Source organism: Convolutriloba macropyga, chromosome 4, assembly GCF_964194025.1.
Source record: "Convolutriloba macropyga chromosome 4, txConMacr16.3, whole genome shotgun sequence".
In the NCBI taxonomy this organism is placed as follows: Eukaryota; Metazoa; Xenacoelomorpha; order Acoela; family Convolutidae; genus Convolutriloba; species Convolutriloba macropyga.
In genome coordinates this window covers 69,792,069-69,814,156 of record NC_134471.1, presented here as the reverse complement: position 1 = coordinate 69,814,156, position 22,088 = coordinate 69,792,069, and the positions used below count along the sequence as shown (strand labels likewise).

The window sequence follows — 22,088 nt, the reverse complement described above, 5'->3', positions numbered from 1 at the left end:
AATAGCCTCAGGGATTCAAAGTCTCTGACCAGCGAGAGAAGGGAAGTGAAATCATTGCGTTTTGTTCACACTTTCACTTTATGCATAGGGGAATATTTTACCTATTTTGACATCAATAAGTGAAAAAGCGGGCTCTGAGCGGGTTATTCAACGGGTTCTCTTAATTTATTTTGTGAATGCCTCTGGTGGTTGTTCTAATAGAGCAGTGTGATTGTGTGTGTGGAAACAAATTTATAATCTAAGTTGACTGGCTTTATTTACAGATTAATTATCTTCTCATTTTGTATATTGTTACCTGGTTTCTGGAATTGATGGTGAGTTCAAGAAAAATGCAATTTGAAAACTGCAAAAACTGCAGACTGAACGACCCCCCCCCCCCCCTTCAAATTCAAAGTATTTGTTCGGGTCTTTTCCTGTGTCCAGTCAACGCAGTCACAGGCATAATATTCCAAACAGAGTAGACAAAGAAAACCCAGACAAAGCAGTCTCAACTACTGATAAGAATAGACAAAACCATCCTAGAATTCGTCTATTTGCAGAATCAAAAAAATTTTTTCTTTGATAATATTTAATGATATATCGATTGCTTCAACTGACCTAGGGAAGAAACAGATTGACACAATACTTTGATCTTTTATATTTTTTTTACTGTTATTGGTTTTGTAATCTGTCTGGGACTGTTTTAATTTGGATTATCTTAAAATGATTTGAAATATTTTCGCGATATATCTTGAGTAGATATGCAACTTTTATATGTGTTAAAGCCAACTTTAGTACAATATTAAACAAGGAGGCTCAGCAATGTGCGTCGCACATATTTTTTTGACCCCGCTCATTCACATTTTTGACTTAGTTGTATACCAAACAACTAAGCGATAGTTTCAAAAAATCATATATTTTTAGAAAACAATTGGTGCACATTTTTAAGTAACGGTTTCTACTAAAACCACTAAACGACAAAATTAATGTTTCATTAAAAAGCCGGTGACCAAAACGGTTATGAAAGTCAAGGTAAAGAAGAAAATCGAAAAAATAACAAGACTTAATTATGACCGAAACTCAATGTCCATCGGTTTCTAGTTTAAAAACTTAAAAACCAAACCAAAAAAGAATCAGATGAAACCTGACCTAAATGAATTACCGTGCATTTCAAAGGAAAAGATATGTGATCTTTATTTATTGGGAATAAAGATAAAGTAGAAAAAAACAAAAGGGACTTGAAAATGAAGTCATAAAAACCATTAGCTGTCGAATGAAATCCTTACATAGTTTCATTTGTGTTTCTCTAGTGAGCAATTGAAAACTTCTAATATCCAAAATTTCATACGACGACAAAAACAACAAATACAGGCAAAAGTCAAAAAATAAAATTCTAATCCAATATAACATTAGATATAATCAATGGGGTCTTCTTTCAACATCATTAATGTTATACGTGACTTTTTGATGTGCCTTTATTGTTCATGTGACAAGAAAGCAAGCACCTTAAAATTGGAAACTATATATATATATATATATATATATATATATATATATATATACAGTTAAAATTTAAAAATTTGAGCAATCAAAGCCAAAAACTGTTAAATGAAAGATAAAACAGCAATGAAGATTAAGTTCCAATTCACTAGAATGAAGAAGCGAATCTATTATTTTGACTACACATCATGGCGAGAGAAACAAGATGAAAAGTGCCAAAGCTCAGAAACTATAAAAGTCATTAAAAAATGATTTAGAAAGACTTTAATAAGTAGAAACAACCATAAGCTTTCAAATAAAAATTTTATAGTTTCGTGTAGACTGTTTTTAACGTCAGTTGGAGTTGTCACTGGAGAAATTAAGTCAAAAGACCAAAAAATAAGAACGAACACAGTCAGAATCCAGATTTTCACGATTATTTTATCCAAACAGAGTGCTGAACCCTAAACAAACCTTAAGTTTTTCACGGAATTTCTTATTGTATATTTATTGGCTTTCATTTGAACAGAAGTATGATCTGTCAATAATTGAGTTTTAGTTTGAAATCATTTTGGTGTGTTATCAATATTTAAATAAAAGAAAAGAGCGAAAATTGTGTTTAAAAGGGACAACTCCCCATTACAATATCAAAAATTTTGAGTCGTAAACAACCACGATTAGTTTCAAACTGTTGCTGCTATTGCTACTCGTCCCACAAAACCAATACGTTTTTTTAAACGTTAGTGAATGAGCAAATTTGACAGAAATTCGCTTTAAGAAAAATAAATGATGATTTTTGATATTTATTGAGTTAAATCAGTGAGAAAACCTTAGATATCCAATGAGAGAATAAGATATTTTCACTAATCGCTCTTTAGACAGAAAATCACTCACTTGATTAATACAAATCAAGTTAAGCACACGAAAAAACAACAATAAATAATATCGATGTTCAAGAAACTATTTTAAATTTACGAAAACACAAGGTCGGAGGCCTAAATCGACGAGTTTTACGAGTAAACTTATTTTGCTGACCATCAGTTAAACCTAAATGTTGAGATGTCCAATTAATAGAATTCCTTCATGAGATTGAACTGGTCTTTAATTGGGATGAAAAAAAGTGCTAACATTAAGATCTCATGCTAAATTTACCAAAAGTGCGAAAAAAAACAAGGGAAGTAACTTTCACGGAAATTTAAACTTCTATAACTCGTTGAAAAAAACACAATTGAAAAAATTTTTTTAGTTTGATATTTACGCCTGGCAAGTTCTCTGTTGATACCACTCATAACTCTGTTCAATGAATATATAGATCGGTGAAAATTGACTAAACAAAAGCAGGTCAACATATAGTTTCTGCCCCACAAAAGCTGGTCGGAACAACAAGTAAATATATAAAAAATAAGCTGGCGTTGCTCTATTCATAAAGTGAATATATGCTTAAACAACCATTAATCTGGAAATTTACCATTGCGCAGTATGTATTTTGATTATACGACATTTAGCCTTGGACCCACATTTAGCGCAACCTTTGAAGCGACTTGATAGTTTTTATTTTCAAAGTAATTATTATGTTTTGAGGATTTTTCCACCTGAAAACCAAAAATTTTCAAAACCTATTATCAATAGAGATAATTTTAGTTGACAGGGGGTGATGAATTTTGGCAATAAAATGAAGTGATTTGTGTCACCGATCAATTCGACTTATTTACTAATGTAGTCAGCTTCATTCTTCTTTAAAAAAGTAGTTGTAATTAAAAAATTTGGCGAGGGGCTCAATTCGCAAAATTTTTCAATTGTCTGCTTTTTCCTTCCAGAAGAATACTGCAGACAAAAAATTTTTTGCTATAGAAGAAGTTTTTCAAATATCCTCTTATTGAATAAAAGGTAGCTTGAGGAAGAAAGTTGACATACTTCCAGGATTTTAACTGCTGTTATTATGTCAATTGTTCACTAACATTTGATATGACCGAAAAATGGCCTTCTTAATTTTGAAAATGAGCAAAATTAGAAAGAACTTTGTTTTCAAAAAGGCGTAACGTGCTCAAAAGGGCTGCTTCTCTGCATTTCATTTCGTGGCTTTTGTTTGGCCTATGTTTGAAATGAGAAGCTACTTGAATGTAGTAAAGAGGAAACCAATAATGACCTCAAAATGCATATTAAAAATTAATACTCGTTTGGATGTCTGCTGACAATCAAAAACTCTTCTCATTCATATGCAATCCGGCACATCTTCGGTCAATTTTGAACGCAATAAACAGAAATCGACCTTTGTAATCGTCAAGAACGCTAACTTCCCTGGCATTTGCTATTTTTTGATTAAAAGAATCAAGGTAGAATTTTTCAGTATTTCAAGAAGCCCAAATACCAACAAAATTTCTTCTTCAGGCAACCGATGCTCTAATTATTTCCAGTTCGAAAAACTTGAAGCAAAAATTGTGGTTACTGGCTTCTATTGTTATACAAAATACAGGAAATTTCTCTCTGCGAAACAAAACTAGTCTTCAAAAAATACTCTAAAGCGCTATAACTTGATGATTGCTTCTCGGCAATTAATTACTAGCTACAGAAACAACAGGAACCTTCACTAAAAACGAGTTTTGAAAACGAGTTTTGTCGTTACAAAAGTATACCAAATGTTTGGTGCTAAACTCTTCATTTTTGTTCTCCATTTATTTCTGACTCAAACCTCACTAAATGATTAGAAGTGTAAAAATATTTTTTAATTCATCCCCGATTTTTTGTCATTTTTCTATTATCTCGACAAAAAAAGGTTTCCAAATATGCGACAGAGGAAAAGGAAAAAAATCCAACTACCCAAGATATTTGAATCGTTTTTTTTGATAAAATTAATGTTTTTTGGTTGTGATATCTCTCGGCAAAATTTTGAAACATTTCAATAGTTTAACTACACGATTTCCATTGGACGGTTAAATAAATTCATCACTTAATCAAGAAATTTTTTTTTGGATGTAAGTTAAAAAAAGCTTGCAAACTTTTTTTCTCAGGAACTCTTAAACGGAGAGCAACTTTGACTTCATAAGGAAGGAAACATTGACCATTTGTTGAGGTGTGAATTTGACTAACTTTTCTCAACGATATAGTTATCAGGGCAAAACTGTATCAACCTAAACTGTATCAACCTAAAATGTTAGCTTTAGGTTGCGAATTTTCAACAATTCACAGAGGATTGCTTGATATTACGGATAGACATTGTTGCTGGCTCATGTAAAAATAAAATTTGGATGTCGAATTTAATCTAAATTACGTCACTTTTTTGAAAATATTATGCAGACCCATTTTTGAGCAACCAAAATATTTAATTCAACGGGAGCATCTTTCGAGGACACCTTTTGAGACTCACGAGTAATTTTAGTCCTTCACAAACACAAAAAAATTAAAATTCTCTGATATCTTCTAAGGTTTTTTTGCTATTTATTTTTATCTGAATGGCAACTTCTCTTAAATCGAAAACCATTGTAAAAGCAATCACTCGGTGCTTTAAATAAGCAGATTGTTTGATAGCTTAGCAATAATTACAAATTGCGTGTTTTCCAATAAAGTGTGTCTTTCAAATTTTGTCCCTTAACTTTTTTGAGAGCAAAATTTGTGGTATTTTATGCAAAAAAAATCACGAAAAAGTTTGAATATCATTTTTTGAAATTTTTTCACCCTCCATATAACGTTTGGTTTATATGTGTATATCTTTCAAGCGATTGTTATTGTATCGGTCAACTATTGATTAAATTTTTTCTATTAACTTTTGTTAATTGTGAATGTTTAAACATTACCAACATGTCACAATTAGTTTCCATTTGTCGAAATCTATAATTATTTGTTTTAGAATTGACTTGACACACGCACATATACAAAACACACGTGAATAGAGTGAGAAACCGAATGGGATTGAAGCGCAGACGAAGACAGAATCTTCTAGAAGTACTCGAGACATTGCCAACAAGCACACCTCGCCAGATTAGTGTGACCCAGCCGACAGGAGGAGGAGGGGGAGGCATGGGATTACTACAGACGGAGGACGAAACATGTGACATGTCCTCATACTACCCGATACCACACGTAAGATAAAAACACGCGCACAAACACAATTGCGCATTTTGAGAATTGAGGATAATAGTACCTAAATCTTTTCCATTGCTGTTTGTGTTTTTGAGATAAACTTATCAATAAATAGATTGATGTATTGAAAAAATTTAAATAATTAGTCTCTCTCAGCCTAAATTTTGAAGTTGATAGTTGCGTTTCATAGGAAGTTACTTCGTGATTGGTTCTTTGTTCTGACACCTGCAATCATTGAAGCTTCTAGAATTAAGGACTGATCTTCTAAAACATTACGCATGCGAAGTTTTTCTGATTGTTCCTTCCCCACACGAACTATATACTCGAATGGGTTTTTTTGTTCAGACGATTTTCGCCGATCGATATATTCATCGTAGAGAAATGTGAGTGATATCATTAAAAAGCTCGTCCAGCGTAAAAATCGAATTTAAAAAGATTTCGAATTTCGTTTTTTTCGAGGAGTTATCAAGGTTTAAAGTTTCATGTGAACACGAGATATTTGGTTCACTTTAGTTCACTTTTAGCGTAATTTTTGTTCCAATTGACATTTTTACTATAAAAAAAATTAATTCAAAATTAGCTTTCACGATTAAAAATGCGTCAATTTGGTGTTCCTAATAGATGAAAGGCTATTAAAAAGACTAGTTATCAAAAAATTCGAATTATATTTCAGAGTTTTTCAGCGACAAACAGCTTCTTCTTCCAATTGAGGCTTAAAGTAGCGTATTTATTGACTTCCCGTGAAAACTATTGAATTTAATGTTGTTGATACTACGGGTTTTCTCAAAGATTTCTTGGTTTTGAAAGATTTGTTCATATTTGTTGATTTTTTGAAGTCTTATTGTTAAAGAAAGAGGAATCCAATTGTTGTTAAAAAATGATTGAAGATAGAATTGTTTGTATTGAAAACTCGTTTTTAATGTCTTCGACACTTTTGTGTCAATTATTTAGAATTCGCTGTTTTTTTTATTCATAGCGAATAGTCTTCAAGTTTATGATTTTATTCGTTTTCTTTTTTTTCGTTTTTTGTTATATTTTTGTTGTTTTTTGTACTGTTTTTCTTGTTTTTTTCGTCAACTTGATTTCTATCCAACGCCTTGTAATTCACGAATTAAACTTTTCATTGATATTATGTCGTAACTGATTTTTTGTTTCTAAGAAAATATGCGTTTTCATAAATGTTTTTTGAGTGGTCAATATTTGTGTTATTTTTTTCATTTTTTCACCACGTTCGCGTAATAACAGAGCCCAAAAATTTTTAAATGAGGCCCAAATGAACTAATTAATCGTTCAGTATACTTTTAGCTCAATTAGAATAGATAACAATTGAAATGAAAATACAATATTTAGATAACAGCTAATGCTTTTAGAGGCCTCAATGATTTGTGTTTTTGCAGATTGTTTGTAATTTCTCGAGCTTTTCTGTATCCTTAGTACGTTTCTATGGCTTAGTCTAACCAAAGGCAAGTCCTATCTGTTTCGTATTGGCTTTATAGTAAATTTATCGAGATTTATTTTGTTAAAAGCTAATGATTTTTAAGACGTTTGAAACTATTGGGTTTAAAAAATGTTGATAGATTTTTGAATTTCGCCTCATTATTTTTTCGTTTTACTTGTTATCTAGTCCTATTAAAAAAAATTCCCATCTGCTGTAAACTTAAGGTGAAAAAAAATTTGTGCAGTTGAAGATTTATCTGATTGCATTTTGACGTTGTTTACTAGGTGCTTTTTCATTTAGATATTGAGTTTCTGCCGCAAATTTTTTTAATTTTTGCTTATAATGTTATTTTCTCGTAGTCTTTTTAGTGGCAGATCTTGTGAGTACAGTATTGAGGCACGGCATTATGTAATTCAATTAGTAGTTTGGGTGAGAAACAATTTTTTAAAACTCAAACATCTATTTTTGGTTATCTCTTCATTTGGTTGTAGTCAATCTCTTCAATTTGGTTATCTCTTCAATTGGTTGTTGTTACAATTAAGTCAAAAATGTAGATCAGCTCGGGTGGGAAGTTCATGTGAGACTGCGCATTAACGAGCCTCCTTGTTTTTAAATTTTGATCACTTTAAGACTTTTAGATCTTTTAATGTTTCTTCGCATTTCCGAAGGACGCAAAAAATTAATCGTTATAGTATGCATACTCCCAAAACAACAGAAAAAATGCATGTTTTGTGTTATAATACGAGGCTAAAATGAACTAATATTAATTCTATTTCTTTAAAATTTTTATTTAATTGAGATAATGCCCCGCTAGTTTTTTTTGAAAAATAACTCATTTTAGTTTCTTAAACTATTTTCCGCTTATTCCTTTAGTAATATTAATAACAAATTGTTTACACGCCAGTTTACAAGTGCCTTTTTATAATGGAGGATAAATTCTGAGCTCGTTAATTTAACTAAGATTAATTGGAATAAATTACTGAGAATTTAGATTTCAGCCTATTGATTAAAAATAAAATTGGTAAATAATCTTTTAGCAGAAGGTAATTGTTCCCAGTTTCTTTGGCAACACTTTTTAGGCATTTTTTTCGAAAAGGCGTTGAACCCTTTTTTATTGAAAATATTGTCAAGTATGACAAAACACACTGATCAATTTTTAACGTTGTTGACTATATCATTTTATGGAAATTTTCTGTTTTCACTCGTAATAACTTGATACGTTTACGATTGCAATATACAACTTTCTTCTAATCGGAAAAAGTATCTAATGCAATGTTTTGTTGTCTGATTCATTTTGGGAGCAACTTGAGTATTTCAAAATTATGCAGGTCTCGTGCTGACTAAATTTAGCATTTTTCACGATTAAGTGACACCGAGTCGAACTTCTTGAGGAAAACATTTTGTATGCGGCCGTTGTTTTTTAAATCAACTATTTGCTCGGTTTTTTTTACTTTGTTCGACAAATTAAAATACCATATTGAATTATTGATTCTATATTCGTTTTATAGGCTTTTAAAATTTGTTAGGGGTCAGAATTTAGGGAAATTTAAAGAGAGTTCCACAAAAATGAATCATTTTTGCCTCATTTTGCTTCGCATGTTTACGAAAATTCGGGAAGCTACCTATCGATACCTATCTATTGTTTTTGAAGACTATGTCAAATGAACTTTTCAAAATAGTTTATATTTTCCTAGGGTCCTGCTATTTTGTCCATTTGTTTTTGATATCTTAGGGATCAGAATTTCATGAAATGGTTATTCCTAAACCCGCCAAAAGTACTAAGTACTAAACAACAGAATTAATGTGTGCTTTTTTAAAAAAAATCGGCAACTTTGTGAAGTATGTCAAATTGAGAAACAAAGGCAGTATAAACTGATAAAATGCAATGAACCAAAACTTTTGGCCAAATACTTTGAATCTTTATGCAGGCCAATTGTATTGTTGTTGTAATTCAAAACTTGTCCGGTTTCTTTTTCAATTGTTGCCGTTTTGTAGTGATAGCAAAATTTTAGCTATCTGTTTGAAAGTAGAAATATAAACAAAATTAGGCGTAAAAATGAAATTCAAACAAAAACCGCTTTTTGAATACTTTGTTTTTTTTTAGAAAACACCCTTTTTTCTGTTGTTTCCACAAGAAACTGATTTTCCTTTTATATAGGTAGAAATTAAAAAAATCTGATGTGAAGCTTTATTCAAAAATTTTTTGTCATTTTGAGGGAACCAATTTTTGATAGCATCTAAAAAAAGAACACTCAATCAGCAAATTGTCATAGTAATATACAATCTTGCAGTGTATGTCAGTATTTATCAAAGATAGGTTATCAATTAGAGTTATGTCTTGCATAGAACAAGAAAAATACATCAGCGTTCAAATCTAAAATCCTTCCATGGAAGTCTACCGTACGCTATCTGTTTTGAATCCTTCCTAAATTCGGCCAGAAAATGGGCTTTTAGTCGTTTCTTGAAAGCCTTCAGACTGGTATTGTTGCATTTGAGATTTGATTTAAGTATTATGTTGTTCCATAAATCACAAATATTACGAAAAATTGAGTTCTGGAAAATTTAGCAGTTGGACTGCACAGGGTGGTACCACAAACCGGTACGCTTTTGTTTTATAATCTGAGAGTTTGGAAAATCTATGTTTCTGTATGGATAAATCTTGTTTTGATTTATTTTGTAAAAATAAACTATGATTTTGTAGAAAGAAACTATGGTCTAAAATACTCCAGATAGAAATTTGGTAAAAGTCGGAAAATGCAAGTCCAAAAAGTTGGCCGCTTTATACATCGATTGGTTTTTGTACAGCTTTAATAAATCTTTGGCACTGTAATTGGTTGTCAAAAGTCGTCTTTGAAGCAAGTATTTCATTAATGTGGAAGAATTAGCAAGTTTTTCAACTTTTATTAACCTCCGACGCTTTATTAAATCTGAAATAAATGTTTGTTCTACCTGATATAATGGTTATTGATAATTCACTAATAAAAAGGTTTCTTATGATGTCACTTCCCTTGTCTGGCCGATTTATATAGGTGGTCTAAAAATTTAAAGAACTTTTCTTAATACTTCATTGATTAATGAGCGTCTTCGTTTCAACTCGAATTCGTCTCGTCTCAACTCTTTCCGGTACACGATTCAATTCTTACATGCAAAAGTACCTTTCTAATCATTGCACAGACAATTTCAAAGGTGAATAAAGAAATGAACAAACCAAAGAACCGGTGTGGTCGGCCACCTTCGTACTCCACCTCTAAGGTGAACGGGGGGGGGGGGGGGGGCGGTGGTACTTTCGCTTATTCTTTTATCTATATGTTCTGGGGTTCATTGACTGTTTTATGTTCAAACTTGTTGTATATATATTTCTCTAATTTGCAGCCTCCCTTTTGTCAGTACTGCAATGTGGAGTGCAGTGACAAGGGCTGCAGTGGCCCCTCCCCCTCCGACTGCAAGGGGTGCAAGAACCTGAGATTCTACGACAGCTGTGTCACTGAATGTCCATTCGGGTACAAGGCAGAGGACCCAAACAAAGACAACAACTGCTACATGTAAACAGAGTACAACTGTAAACAATCATCGAGATTGTTTACTTTTCCCTCATGAATAAGATTTTTATTTTCAAGACCATAAGTGAACATACTAGCTCTTGGTTTGCACTGATAGTGGTTTGCACAGCTTTCTAAGAGACTAAGACAACCCATTTGAGTGATCAACAATTCCGCTTGTAATATTCAGATTGTAATATGTCAGATTCAAAAATAGGTATTTGGTTCTTTTATGTGGTATACAGTTTAATTCATGTTTTCTTTCCATTTATTCGTTGTATTGCTTAGTTGTTCACATTTTGAAAAAAAGTTGCACTATTAATTAAATTTGAGAAAACCGAGCATATAAACAACATAAATTGCTCTTCAATAGGTACTTGATGTCGTTTAAAATATATTTAAAATATACATCAGATAGCCATAGCCATCTTCCTTAAAACTTTAATGAGTTGAATTTCAAAATTTAAATTAGAATCGGTTATAAATCTCAAATATCTAGTTTTCATGCGCTTTTATTTGTTTTCTGTTGAACAGTAGCGCACCTTTTCTTAACCCTACTGGGAGGTTACAATAGCTTGATTCCACTATTCCGCGATAGTTCCCAGGTCGAGGTTATCGTTTGTGCTCGTTTATGGCGCAGACCGTTTTTGAACGCCTGGGTATTTTCATAGGCAAAAATAGTCTGGATGGGTATTTTCATAAGGACTTTTGAACGAGGACCTCAACCTGGGTTTTCATCTATAATTTTGGGTGTCATTTAGGGCGACTTCGATCATGGTGGCCATCATAACAGCATCAATTCTGCTCACATGGTTCATACTCAGCACCATTTCCAGGTATTCACAACACTCAATGCCACAAAACTCAACTTAACCCAAAATATCAAAAAAATGCTCAGTTATCAAGTGTGCAGACATTAAATGGCAGTCTCAAAAGCTGTCAGTTGACACTCAATATTTCACAAAAGCACTCACAACGGAAAAGCATAATATTGACCAATTTCCAATTGTGGTTATAGCATTTGATCTCCTCATTAGAACGATTGCAAGAAACAGATAGGGCATTATCAATTTTTTCAAACTGTGATTTGATTCTCGCATTTAAATCTTAAAAAAATCACCAATTTCTGTTTGTACCCCAAGCTTATTGCGTGAATATTATTTCCACCCCAAAACGCATTTGCCGTACCTGGCACGTGTTCTGTAGGGGGGGGGGGTTTCGAACGGAAAAGAGATAATAATAATAAATTGTTTCCAGAGTATTGATTAGAAAAAAAGAAACTTGCTCTTTTACATTTAGAAGTTAATATCGAAATTCATTTATGCATTTAATACTCCAGGAGAACACTTTTAGGCCAAGGTTGGCCTGTTTTCAAGTGTCTCTAAAGATCCGAATTGCCATTGCTGTTCTTACCATAGTTCTTCTGTAAATAACTATTAAATATGTTTTCAGAAGTTTTTTTTAAATGTAGGTGGTACTATCGTAACAAAGGAATCAAGAGTGGTAGAAGTGCATCAGGAATGTCTTCTCGCACCTCAGCTGCCGGATTCCCCACCCAGACCACTACTGGTGACCCATCAGCCAGAGAGAGGTTCGGAGCGGGCGACGGAGAGTCCAAAGCTTTCTTAGAAGGGTACGTAGCTATTCCAGCCCATAAATTATTTGAATAGATGTTGTAAGGAAACCAGGTGACAAACTTGAAACCAGACTTGAGTATGGATAAGGGAGGTTATAACCGTCTACCAGCTAACATTAAAAATTTGACAATGTTTCAGTTTTAAATTTTTTTCCGTAGATTATTTTCTAAATAAACTCAATTTTCGAAAATTCCTGCTTGCATCGAATTTTCTAGATTTGGAAAAAGCTATTATGCCTTAATTGCGGTTCTTTTTGTTTCGACCCCATTTCCAGGGGAGGAACTATATACTCAAAATGGGTTTTTTGTTCAGTCAAATTTAGCCGATAGATATATTCATTCTAGAGGGTTTTGAGGGGTATCATTAGAAATCCCGTTCAGCGTAGAATATAAAAAGATTTTTTGAATTTTGTTTTTTTTTGCACGGAGTCATTGAGATTTAAAGTTTTGCGAACATTTGACTGATGTTTCAGTTGTTTCAGTTAACATGCTCTTAATCTTACACAATTTTTTGCCAATCTTTTGCTAAGAAAGATGTTAAAATTGTGGACAAAAGTGTTGTTGGTTTATACCTCCAAAGATACAAGAGTGTTGTTGAACTGTTTCATCCAATTTTTTGTCTAAAATTTTGCCTGAATTTTCCAAAGTTCAGCACGAATTAAGCTTCTTTGGTCAATTTCGTTTAAATTTGACGGATTGAAACACCTTAAAACTGCTGGCACGATCTTTGTTAGCTTCAGGAAGGGCTATTTTTACTTGCGCTTCTCTTAAGGCTGTTCTTGAATTTTGCCAGTTTTTTTGCTAACTTAACTCAATAATAATCCAAATTTTATCATATATCTTTGATTTGTTGATTTTTTAATTCAGCTTATCCATATCCATAACATTCGGAATAATTACTTGCTCCAAACGGACAAAAAACAATAGCAAGGCCAATTTTGTTAAAGTCGTTTTTTGCAGTCCAAAAATAAATTCGGATTGTAATCAGTAGCAGTCTTTTCTTTAAACAAAATATGCCCTTTTTAAGTTAATTGCAGAACAGAACAAGTCAAATCCAGGCTCATTAACGATAAGTCCAATTGTCTTCCTAAAGAACTTCAAAAGTTTTATCTAACTTTCTTCAGTCGAAAGCTTATGGTCTTTTTGACATTTAAAATTAATTGTTTTCAAAATAAACAAATGATTATTTAGTTCTCCCATTTTTTCTCTCTATTAAGTCCATTTGTAGCTTAAAGTTGGCTAAATCAGGTCGCATCTTATTTTTAATGAGATAACAATTGAAATTTTTTGCGCTTTTAGGTTTTAATTAATGGTTTTCCTTTTTGCTACTACAAATTTTCGAAAAAGTTCGAGTTTTGTGATACTTTCCCATTTTAGAAGTACGTTACTGATACGTCAGGTATCACGTTATTGGCTTTTAAATATAAGGCATACTTGGAAGTATCATTTCTTTCTGTGACTAGTTTATGCTTATAACGGAGTCCACACCGTATTCTAGCAGAATTGGATGGCATTTTTTTTTGTTTTTGTTTGTCGTTCCTTCTGGTAGTGTCGTGGTCTCTAGCACGAGTAACAAGAATTTTATTATTTTAATAATTGAATTCAGAATGGCCTAAATGTACAAATTTTCACAGGTATTTATAGTCCGTATCAGTATGAAAATTTACAGATCTGTCTAGATATAGATAAACTGATATGGGTTAATTTACACCTTAGTTGTGAACAAGTTTTTCCCCTTGCCGTATATGGCCAGTACTAGAGCAGTTTTTTGCACTTAACACATTGTTCTCCCTACCTGAGAACATGTCATTTCTATCTACTCGGAGGGTCGGAGAGTTGGTTTCTGATCATATCTGGTGGTGGGAAGGTCGAATCTATCACACAATTTTTTGGTTTATGTACACTGATAAACTTGTGGGATGACCAAATTTGAATCGACGATTCGGTTCAAATTAGAAGCCATTATTCAATTTCATTTCAACAAACATCAGGTAAGAAAGTTTTTTTTATATATCGAAGTTTTAACTTAAGTTGCTAAATTCGCCACTTCTCGATATATCACATCCTCCGTCCTTTTTTAAGCAAGTTTGTAGGAATAGCTTCTCCAAATCTTTTTGGTTGTTTTTTTTTCTGCTTGAAGTTCTCGTGGCCACTGAAGGTTGTTCCCTCCAACTACTGAGGTTTCTTTCGTAGAGTTGGGTGATGCCACGTCTATGTCGTCCCTACTGCTCTCAGACTGTTAGTCAGTAGATTCAGTCTTGATGTCATCAGGTTCCAGACTTGGTTGTCACTAACACGCACTGTCTTGTTTGAATTCTCCGGCTGAATGAACGAAGCGTTCATTCCTTTACGGATAATGAAAGTAGCTGGAACCGTTGGTGAACTGTTCGTCGCTTTGAAGAGGACTCGTTCGCACAGATCAAAATCAGTGACTGCTGGAAGTCTTACTTTGCGTCCCAGTAGCAGTTCTACAGGAGTTTTAAACCGCGTCTTGGAAGTGTTCCGATGTGTCATTAAGCCCGCTGTAGGAAAGCGCCAAATGACACATTCAGATTTGGACTCCAGGCTTGAATAGCCCGTTTCACTGTTTGGACCGCTCGTTCAGCAATCCCATTTACTCTTGGATGGTAGATGGGAGATTCCATCTTATTAATTCCCATTGATTCACACCATTGCTTTAGGTCACTGCTCACAAACTCAGGACCATTGTCTGATACTAATATTCTTGGTATCCCAAATCTTGCAAAGATTTGACTCAAGTGCACCTTCATTGTTTGTGAGGTTCTATTTCCCGCAGGGAAGGCTTCTATCCAACCTGATCCCGCGTCCGTCTACTATCACGAAGATATTACCTTGATCCTTGACGTAGCCCCAGTCCACGTGGAGTCATTCCCAAACTTCAGCTTCCGGCCAAGGAGATACTGTTTTCCCCAGGCTAGGCCTGTTTTCTTGGCATTCCTTACATTTACTAACATATCGAAGAACGTCTTACTGATGCCGGACCCCCAAGCCATCATTCGAGCTGCTGTTTCAGTTGCATTTTTGCCTGGGTGAGTCTCATGAGCTTTGGCCGTCACCATGAATCTTTGGTTCGAATGAAAGGCACAACTCCTCGAAAGATGATTCCATTGTGAATGGTCAAGGCGTCTTTCTTTTGTTCAAATCCCTTCTGTGTTTCTGAGCAATGTTTCCAGATGCCGGTTTTTATTCGTTTGATGACATCTTGAAAGAGTCGATTCGATCCCAGCTCAGTTTTGATGTCTGACTGCGTCACCAGGTCGGATTGGACGAAGTAGATATTGTCAAGAGCAAAGCAGACTCGATCATTGTCAACGTCGTTGTCAAGGTCTAGTCTGGTCAAAGCATCAGCGTGCGGGATCTGTTCTCCGGCTGTATATTTCATTTCGAAGCCAAATCCCATCAGAGCTATCGCCCATCTCGTAATTCTTGCTGATGCTGTTTCCGGAATTTCTTCATCTGGGGCGAAGAGATATTTGAGAGGTTTGTGGTCAGTCTGTAGAGTGAACCTTCTTCCGAGTAGGAATTGTTTCAATCTTGTTACCACAAAGACGATTGCAAGTGCCTCTCGCTCAATATTGGAGTAATTTTGTCCAGCTTGTGACAACTTCCTCAAGACGTAGATCACAGGATGTCCTTCTTGTGAGATTACCCCTCCTATACCTTTCTCTGAGGCGTCTGTTGTCACGGTTGCTTCCTTCGTCAAGCTGTAAGGCTGTAAAAGAGTGTTAACACATAACTGGTTTTTGATGTTTTCAAAAACACTTTGCTCTTCCTTTTCCCATCTGAATTCTTCTTTTCGAATTTTGTTTAGGGGTAGCATTTTTGTTGCGAAACCCGGTACCATTCGAGCATAAAAATTTGCTAAGCCGACAAAGAACTCGCAAAGTTGTTTCACATTTGATGGCAATTTTGCGGTTTTGATTTTCTCAACATGTTTAGGATCGGGTGCTATTCCTGCTTTGGAAACAGAGTAACCAAGAAAACTTACGCTTGAAACTGGTTTTGAGTTGGATTTCTTCTCATTGATGGTGAAATTTTTTTCACGTAGCCGACTCTTGACACTGCAAGCATTCGTTTCTCGTATTGATCCTTTGTTGTTTCATATACCAGGACGTCGTCTTGGAAGATGACCACACCCTTGAGTCCTTTGAGATTTGACTCAATGCAATTCTGGAAGATTGATGAAGAGTTCTTTAGGCCCTGAGGAAGCCTGCAGATCTTGAACAATCCTTGCGATGTGTTCATTGTGCATATTTTTTTTGCCTCCTCGTCCAGCTCAATTTGATAGTATGCGTCTGATAAGTCAATTTTTCCAAAGTAAGAGGCCCCATGGAGATTATGAAAAATGGTCTCCATGTCTGGGATTGGATAGTCCTCGTCCATAACTTTGCCATTGATAAGAACTTTCAGGTCAACGCATAGTCTCAGAGCTCCATTTTTCTTCCGCTGCCACACTACTGGTGATGCATTTGTGACCCCACCAGGTTGTACTGGCTCCAGGATGCCCTGCCGTACCATTGTCTCTAGCTTCTCTTTGACCCTGTCTTGGAGAAGTAGAGGTATCTTTCTGGCTTTGCAGGACATTGGCTGTGATCCAGGTATGAGTTTCACATGCGCATTGTATCCTTTGACTGCAGGTAGTCTTTCATAACTCACTGCATTTATGCCTTCTTGGGGTAGTATGCCTCTCACAAGTAGCCCAAATTTTTTGTCGGATTGCACAACTGCAATTTGTTGTTGCCTATACTTGCTTCTGTTCCACTCAACATCACATGTTAGTGATCCCAGAAGCGTCAGTTGATGACCATCATAGGCCTCAAGACGTTTGACTTTCCCATTTAACTGAGCTCTACCAAGCTCAGTCTAAATTAAAGTTGATAGATATCACGGTGCTATCAGCACCGGTATCAACTTGCATTTTTTATTTTATGGTCTTTTACTGTAATGTACTCCCATGTCACCGAAATGTTATACACATTTTCCCGTGTATAGTACATTCCCATCTCCATTTCAGATGATATCTGACCAGACAACTTTCCCTTTTCCTCGCAGAAATTGTTGTGCTGTTCAGACTTACCTGACTTAGGCTGGGTTACACTTCTGCACATTTTTGAAAAGTGCCCCACCTTTTCACAGATGTTACATTTCTTGTTCAAGGCCGGACACGGCTTGCTACTCTGTGGCTTACCTCCACATCTTTTACACAAGTTACCATTGCCTTATTACCAGTGAACTTTTCACTAGGTTTTTTGAAGGTCTTTTTGAAGTTGTATCCCACTTCTTCTTTTATTACAAATGGTTTATTACCTGTTGAGGAACTCGCAAAAGCCATTGCTTGACTTCTGATTTTTAAGCTTTCTGTCATTTCAGACAGAGACATCGTTGGCTTAGTTTTAATGCCGTCTAATAGTCTTAATTTGGCCTCAGGGTCTCTCAGACCTGAGATAAATTTAATTTTTACCAACTCTTCTTCAGGGTTGGTTACTGTTTTAAGTTTTTCAAAGTCACAAAAACGTGCTTTTTTTCTGAGGCGCGCTAAAAATTGTCGTCAGATTCTCCACGCCTTGGATAACGGACAGAGATTTAGCCCTTTCTGCCGTTTCTACTCTCTCTTTAGAGGAAATATAGTTTTGAATAGCTTGTCTGATTTCTTTAAAAGGAGTGTCTAATAATTTTTCAGGGCTCATAAGGCTCCTAAGTTTAAGAAGTGCGTCCTGGCCGCATATACTAAGAAAGAGATTTGTTACTTGTAGGTCCACAATCGTACCGTCGTTGTTGACTTTATCTTCTTTCTTCTCTGCGCACCATTTCCCCACAAAAGACATGATCCACACAGTACAGGATTCAGTATTCTGCAGATCCAAGGTTTGTCGGTCGTTTTGGAGGTCTGGACACCATAGTCGTGGTCTCGAGCACGAGTAACAAGAATTTTAATATTTTAATATTTGGATTAAAAATGGCCTAAATGTACAAATTTTCACAGGTATTTATAGTCCGTACCAGTATGAAAATTTACATATCCGTCTAGATATAGATAAATTGATATGGATTAATTTACACCTTAGTTGTGAACAAGTTTTTCCCCTTGCTGTATATGGCCAGTACTAGAGCAGTTTTTTGCACTTAACACATTGTTCTCCCTACCTGAGAACATGTCATTTCTATCTACTCGGAGGGTCGGAGAGTTGGTTTCTGATCATATCTGGTGGTGGGAAGGTCGAATCTATCACACAATTTTTTTGGTTTATGTACACTGATCAACTTGTGGGTTGACCAAATTTGAATCGACGATTCGGGTCAAACTAGAAGCCATTATTAAATTTCACTTCACCAAACATCAGGTAAGAAAGTTTTTTTATATATCAAAGTTTTAATTTAAGTTGCTAAGTTCGCCACTTCTCGATATATCACGGATAGTCACACAAAAAAATCTGGATAAGTGCAGAGATCTTAGGTAAAAACGCTGAATGAACAAAGGGACCTTTTTTATTTCAGTTGACAGCTAAGGTTTTTCATGAATTTGGAATCAAATTAAAAAAAAATTTAAAGACTTTTTTCAACTCTCATTTTTTTGTGTACTTGTTACTTATTCTCACAATTTACGGATAGCGTATCACATTATTGGTGTTTAGGAAATACACAATTGAACAAATGTAATCTTTTTTGTGCTTTACTTGATGTTTTAACGGCTTCGACTTTTTTTGCAGAAAAACTTCTTTTTATTTTTTTTGTTTCCTTTATTTGTCCTTCATTTTGAGGACAATTGATAAATTCTAAGCAATTGCAAATCTCAATGGCTTTCTTTGGAGAAGCAAATGAACTATTTACTGATCTCAGTTGAAAGCTAATGTTTTTATAAATTTGAAACTAACTGTTTTTAGAAAATATGAATGTGTTTTTCAATTTTGCCCTTTTTGTTCTTATTTTGTCTACTTGTTACCCAGCGTCATTATTCAGAGGTCACATATAATATTATTTGTTTTCAAAGAAGGCGCCATTTGTTTTATTTTTTGCGGAATGCACTATTGTTGTAACGGCTTCGATACGGTCGCGCAGAATTTGACTCGAACTTTGTTTTTCGTGTAAGTATGTTGTTTGTTTCTGTAGACGTACGACATATTCTGGATGATGACAGGTCTCAATGTCTTACTACGGCGGTTTGAGTGCACATAAACTCATTTCAAGATTTCAGTTGATATCTAATTGTTTTCAATATTTGAAATTATTTACTTTCAAAATATATAAACGTATTTTCTAACTTTGCCGTTTTGTTATCGTTTATCTACTGCTACCGAGTTTCATTAAGGATTGATCTCTTGCTGTTTTTAGTGGCGCCCAATTTAATTTGTTTAGTTTAGATTTTAGTTGATTCTATTTTGACTTTGTTTTTAGGACTTTTGTTAATTTTGGCTTGAATGTAAGTGACTTTTGCTTTGAATGTAAGTAATGTTTGCTGTGGCCATTTGATTTTGTTGTTCGTCTTGTCTCGAAGTCTTAAGAATGGCAGGTCTCATTAGTCCTCTAGTGCTGCATTACTTATTTCGTGGAAGAGAATTGAGATTAAAGTGATTATTTTGATACGCCAATTATTTTCTGCCTAACAATGAGTGAATTTTCGAAAGTTTTGTATCCCTTCCTCATTTGTTAGACTTTTAATTCAACAAATGAATGAATGGGTTTAGAATAATTATGTGCGGGCGCGCATTACCAAGACTCCTTGTTAATGTATCATCTGAGTACACAATTGATTGCTACTTACGATTCATCAACGAATTGATTTGAAAGGTTAACATTTTTGACAAAACTTTTATCAATAAATGTGAAGTAATTCTGGATTATAATGTGCAAATTTCTTTGACTGTTTAGTAAATCAAAATATATTTCTGAACCTAAAATTATTTACTTAAGTTCTCAGATTTATTTATATTCTAGTTATATTCTTAAAATAAATAGTTTATTAGACTAGTCAAACGTGATCTTTCTGATACGATTTGGGCATATAATCGACAGATTTATGATAATTCACAGATTATCATTCAAAATCAAAAATTTTATTAAAAAATTATTGTAACTGGACAATCATTGCATACACTGACGTCACAGGTATCTTCTGTCGTCCAATGCGGACGCGCCTTACTTGCCAGTGCCACCCAAGAAACCCCAGCGAACCACAACAGCAACCGCAGACACAGCCGACTTCAGCCCCACTGCCTCCCTACGAATGCAAGCCCTGCAGCAACAGAGCAACTTCCCAGTCGTGGGGGGCTGTGACTCAAAACGGGGCTCTGCTATTCTTAACAGCACTCCTGAGAAACTGGGAAATGGGAATGTCCTACAGTACCCTGTGCCAACTATAATCCATGGTGGGGGTGGTCAACGAAACGGGGGCGATTTCTACGGTTTGAAATTTGCTGATGCTATTCCATATAATGTATAGTTAAATAATTAAACCATACAATTAACCATATAGCCTTTGAAAAATAGCCACTGTCATGGTTTGTTCTGGAACTTGTATTAATAAGAATAAGAAATACTCTGAACGCGTTACTGACTTTCTATCCCAGAAGATTCCTCACGAATGAAAATTTGACACATCAACGTGCGTTCTCTGGACTCAAAATAATGAACATGCAAATTAACCGTCTCTGAGGCTCTCAGGTTGAGGGGCCAGGCCGAAAGTTGGTTCGAACAGACAGAACATTAACACAAGTCGTGCGTTCAAATTAACATAGTCTGGAAACAAGGAGAAGCTTGAGAAAGTCTGGACATCAGCGCACAAAAATCTTAACCTAAACCTACGAGGGTTAGGACGTGCCAAATTCCGCCCGGCACCTCAATCTGGGCTACCCTAATATATAGTCTTTCAAACATATTCCACTATTATGGTCGGTTTAAGCAGAAAATTTTTTTGTTCCGGAGAAAACATAGAAAAATCCAGGGAAAAAATACACCATTCAACTCAAATAGCAAAACCCAGATTTGGAAAGTTTCATGTTAATTTTCAAATTTTTATATGAGAAAGTTCACCTTTGCCCCCACAATCGGTTGAAAACTTTAATTTCATATAGCACGGCCATTCAAATAAAAATATTTGAACTGATATTCTCAAACCAACCCAGCTAAGTTTTAAGAGTTAAAAAGACAAACCATTCGTTAACAGCAAGTACAAAACTTGTTCGATTTATTTCAGGCATAGCTGCGTCGTCTAGCTCGCCTTCGAACACCTCTGCCGAGATGTTTGAGCCCCACTTGATTGCCACGTCATCAAACCCAAACATTATAGCCCAACAACAGCAACAACTTGCCTCGCCAGTGCCAGTGCAGAACGTGTACGACATCAACTACTTGCCAGACAGTCTAGCAGCTGTCTCTTCGTCTTCAATTTCGGCCGCCAGCGACCCAAAACTGGGCGTGATTTTCATGAAACGCGCCAATGCACAAACTCCTACTCAACTAGAAGGCCAAAGTAATTTTATTAACACTTAATATGAAAAAATTTAATCGTCAAAGACTTTGTTTTGTAACTTTTTACTCCATAGATCCAAAAAAGAACAAACATTCGCGGTACGATGACAGACAACTTTCATTTTTTTTAAATGACAGACTTCGAACTCAAGATTCAGCTAACCTAAAAAGCAACACATTGAACTCCAAACTGTATATTTATTAAATAAAAAAATGGCAACATTTTAATTAAGAACTTAATCATTCGTGGACAAGGAAAGTAGTTGGAACATTTATGGATCAAAATTAGACGCTTTGAATGGCTACATCCGTTTTTATCTTTCACCTCATTAAACGGGACTTTTAGTTTCATGTTTGTACTGTGGCTCTCCAAAATTGGCCTACAAAGGAATTCACCTACAAATTCACATTAAAAAAAGAAGTTTTGACAATTGAGACAAAATTCACTACATCA

General features: G+C 34.8%; 1 protein-coding gene across 4 annotated transcripts in view; it reads left to right on the top strand.

Moving 5' to 3' along the window:
* Positions 1–21,693, top strand: part of LOC142337860 (uncharacterized) — a 52,754-nt gene extending 31,061 nt beyond the window's left edge. For 3 of the 4 annotated variants that reach the window (XM_075387457.1, XM_075387454.1, XM_075387458.1), the window contains exons 2-7: positions 5,303–5,535; positions 10,346–10,515; positions 11,274–11,348; positions 11,984–12,145; positions 20,273–20,568; positions 21,360–21,693. In XM_075387457.1, coding sequence (XP_075243572.1) covers positions 5,359–5,535; positions 10,346–10,515; positions 11,274–11,348; positions 11,984–12,145; positions 20,273–20,568; positions 21,360–21,655 — 1,176 coding nt within the window. In that variant the 5' untranslated portion in view covers positions 5,303–5,358 and the 3' untranslated portion in view covers positions 21,656–21,693. Of the gene's footprint in view, positions 1–34; positions 315–5,302; positions 5,536–10,345; positions 10,516–11,273; positions 11,349–11,983; positions 12,146–20,272; positions 20,569–21,359 lie in introns of those variants that run through there. The other variant, XM_075387456.1, reaches the window with a different exon arrangement.
* The last annotated feature ends 395 nt before the right edge of the window (positions 21,694–22,088 follow it).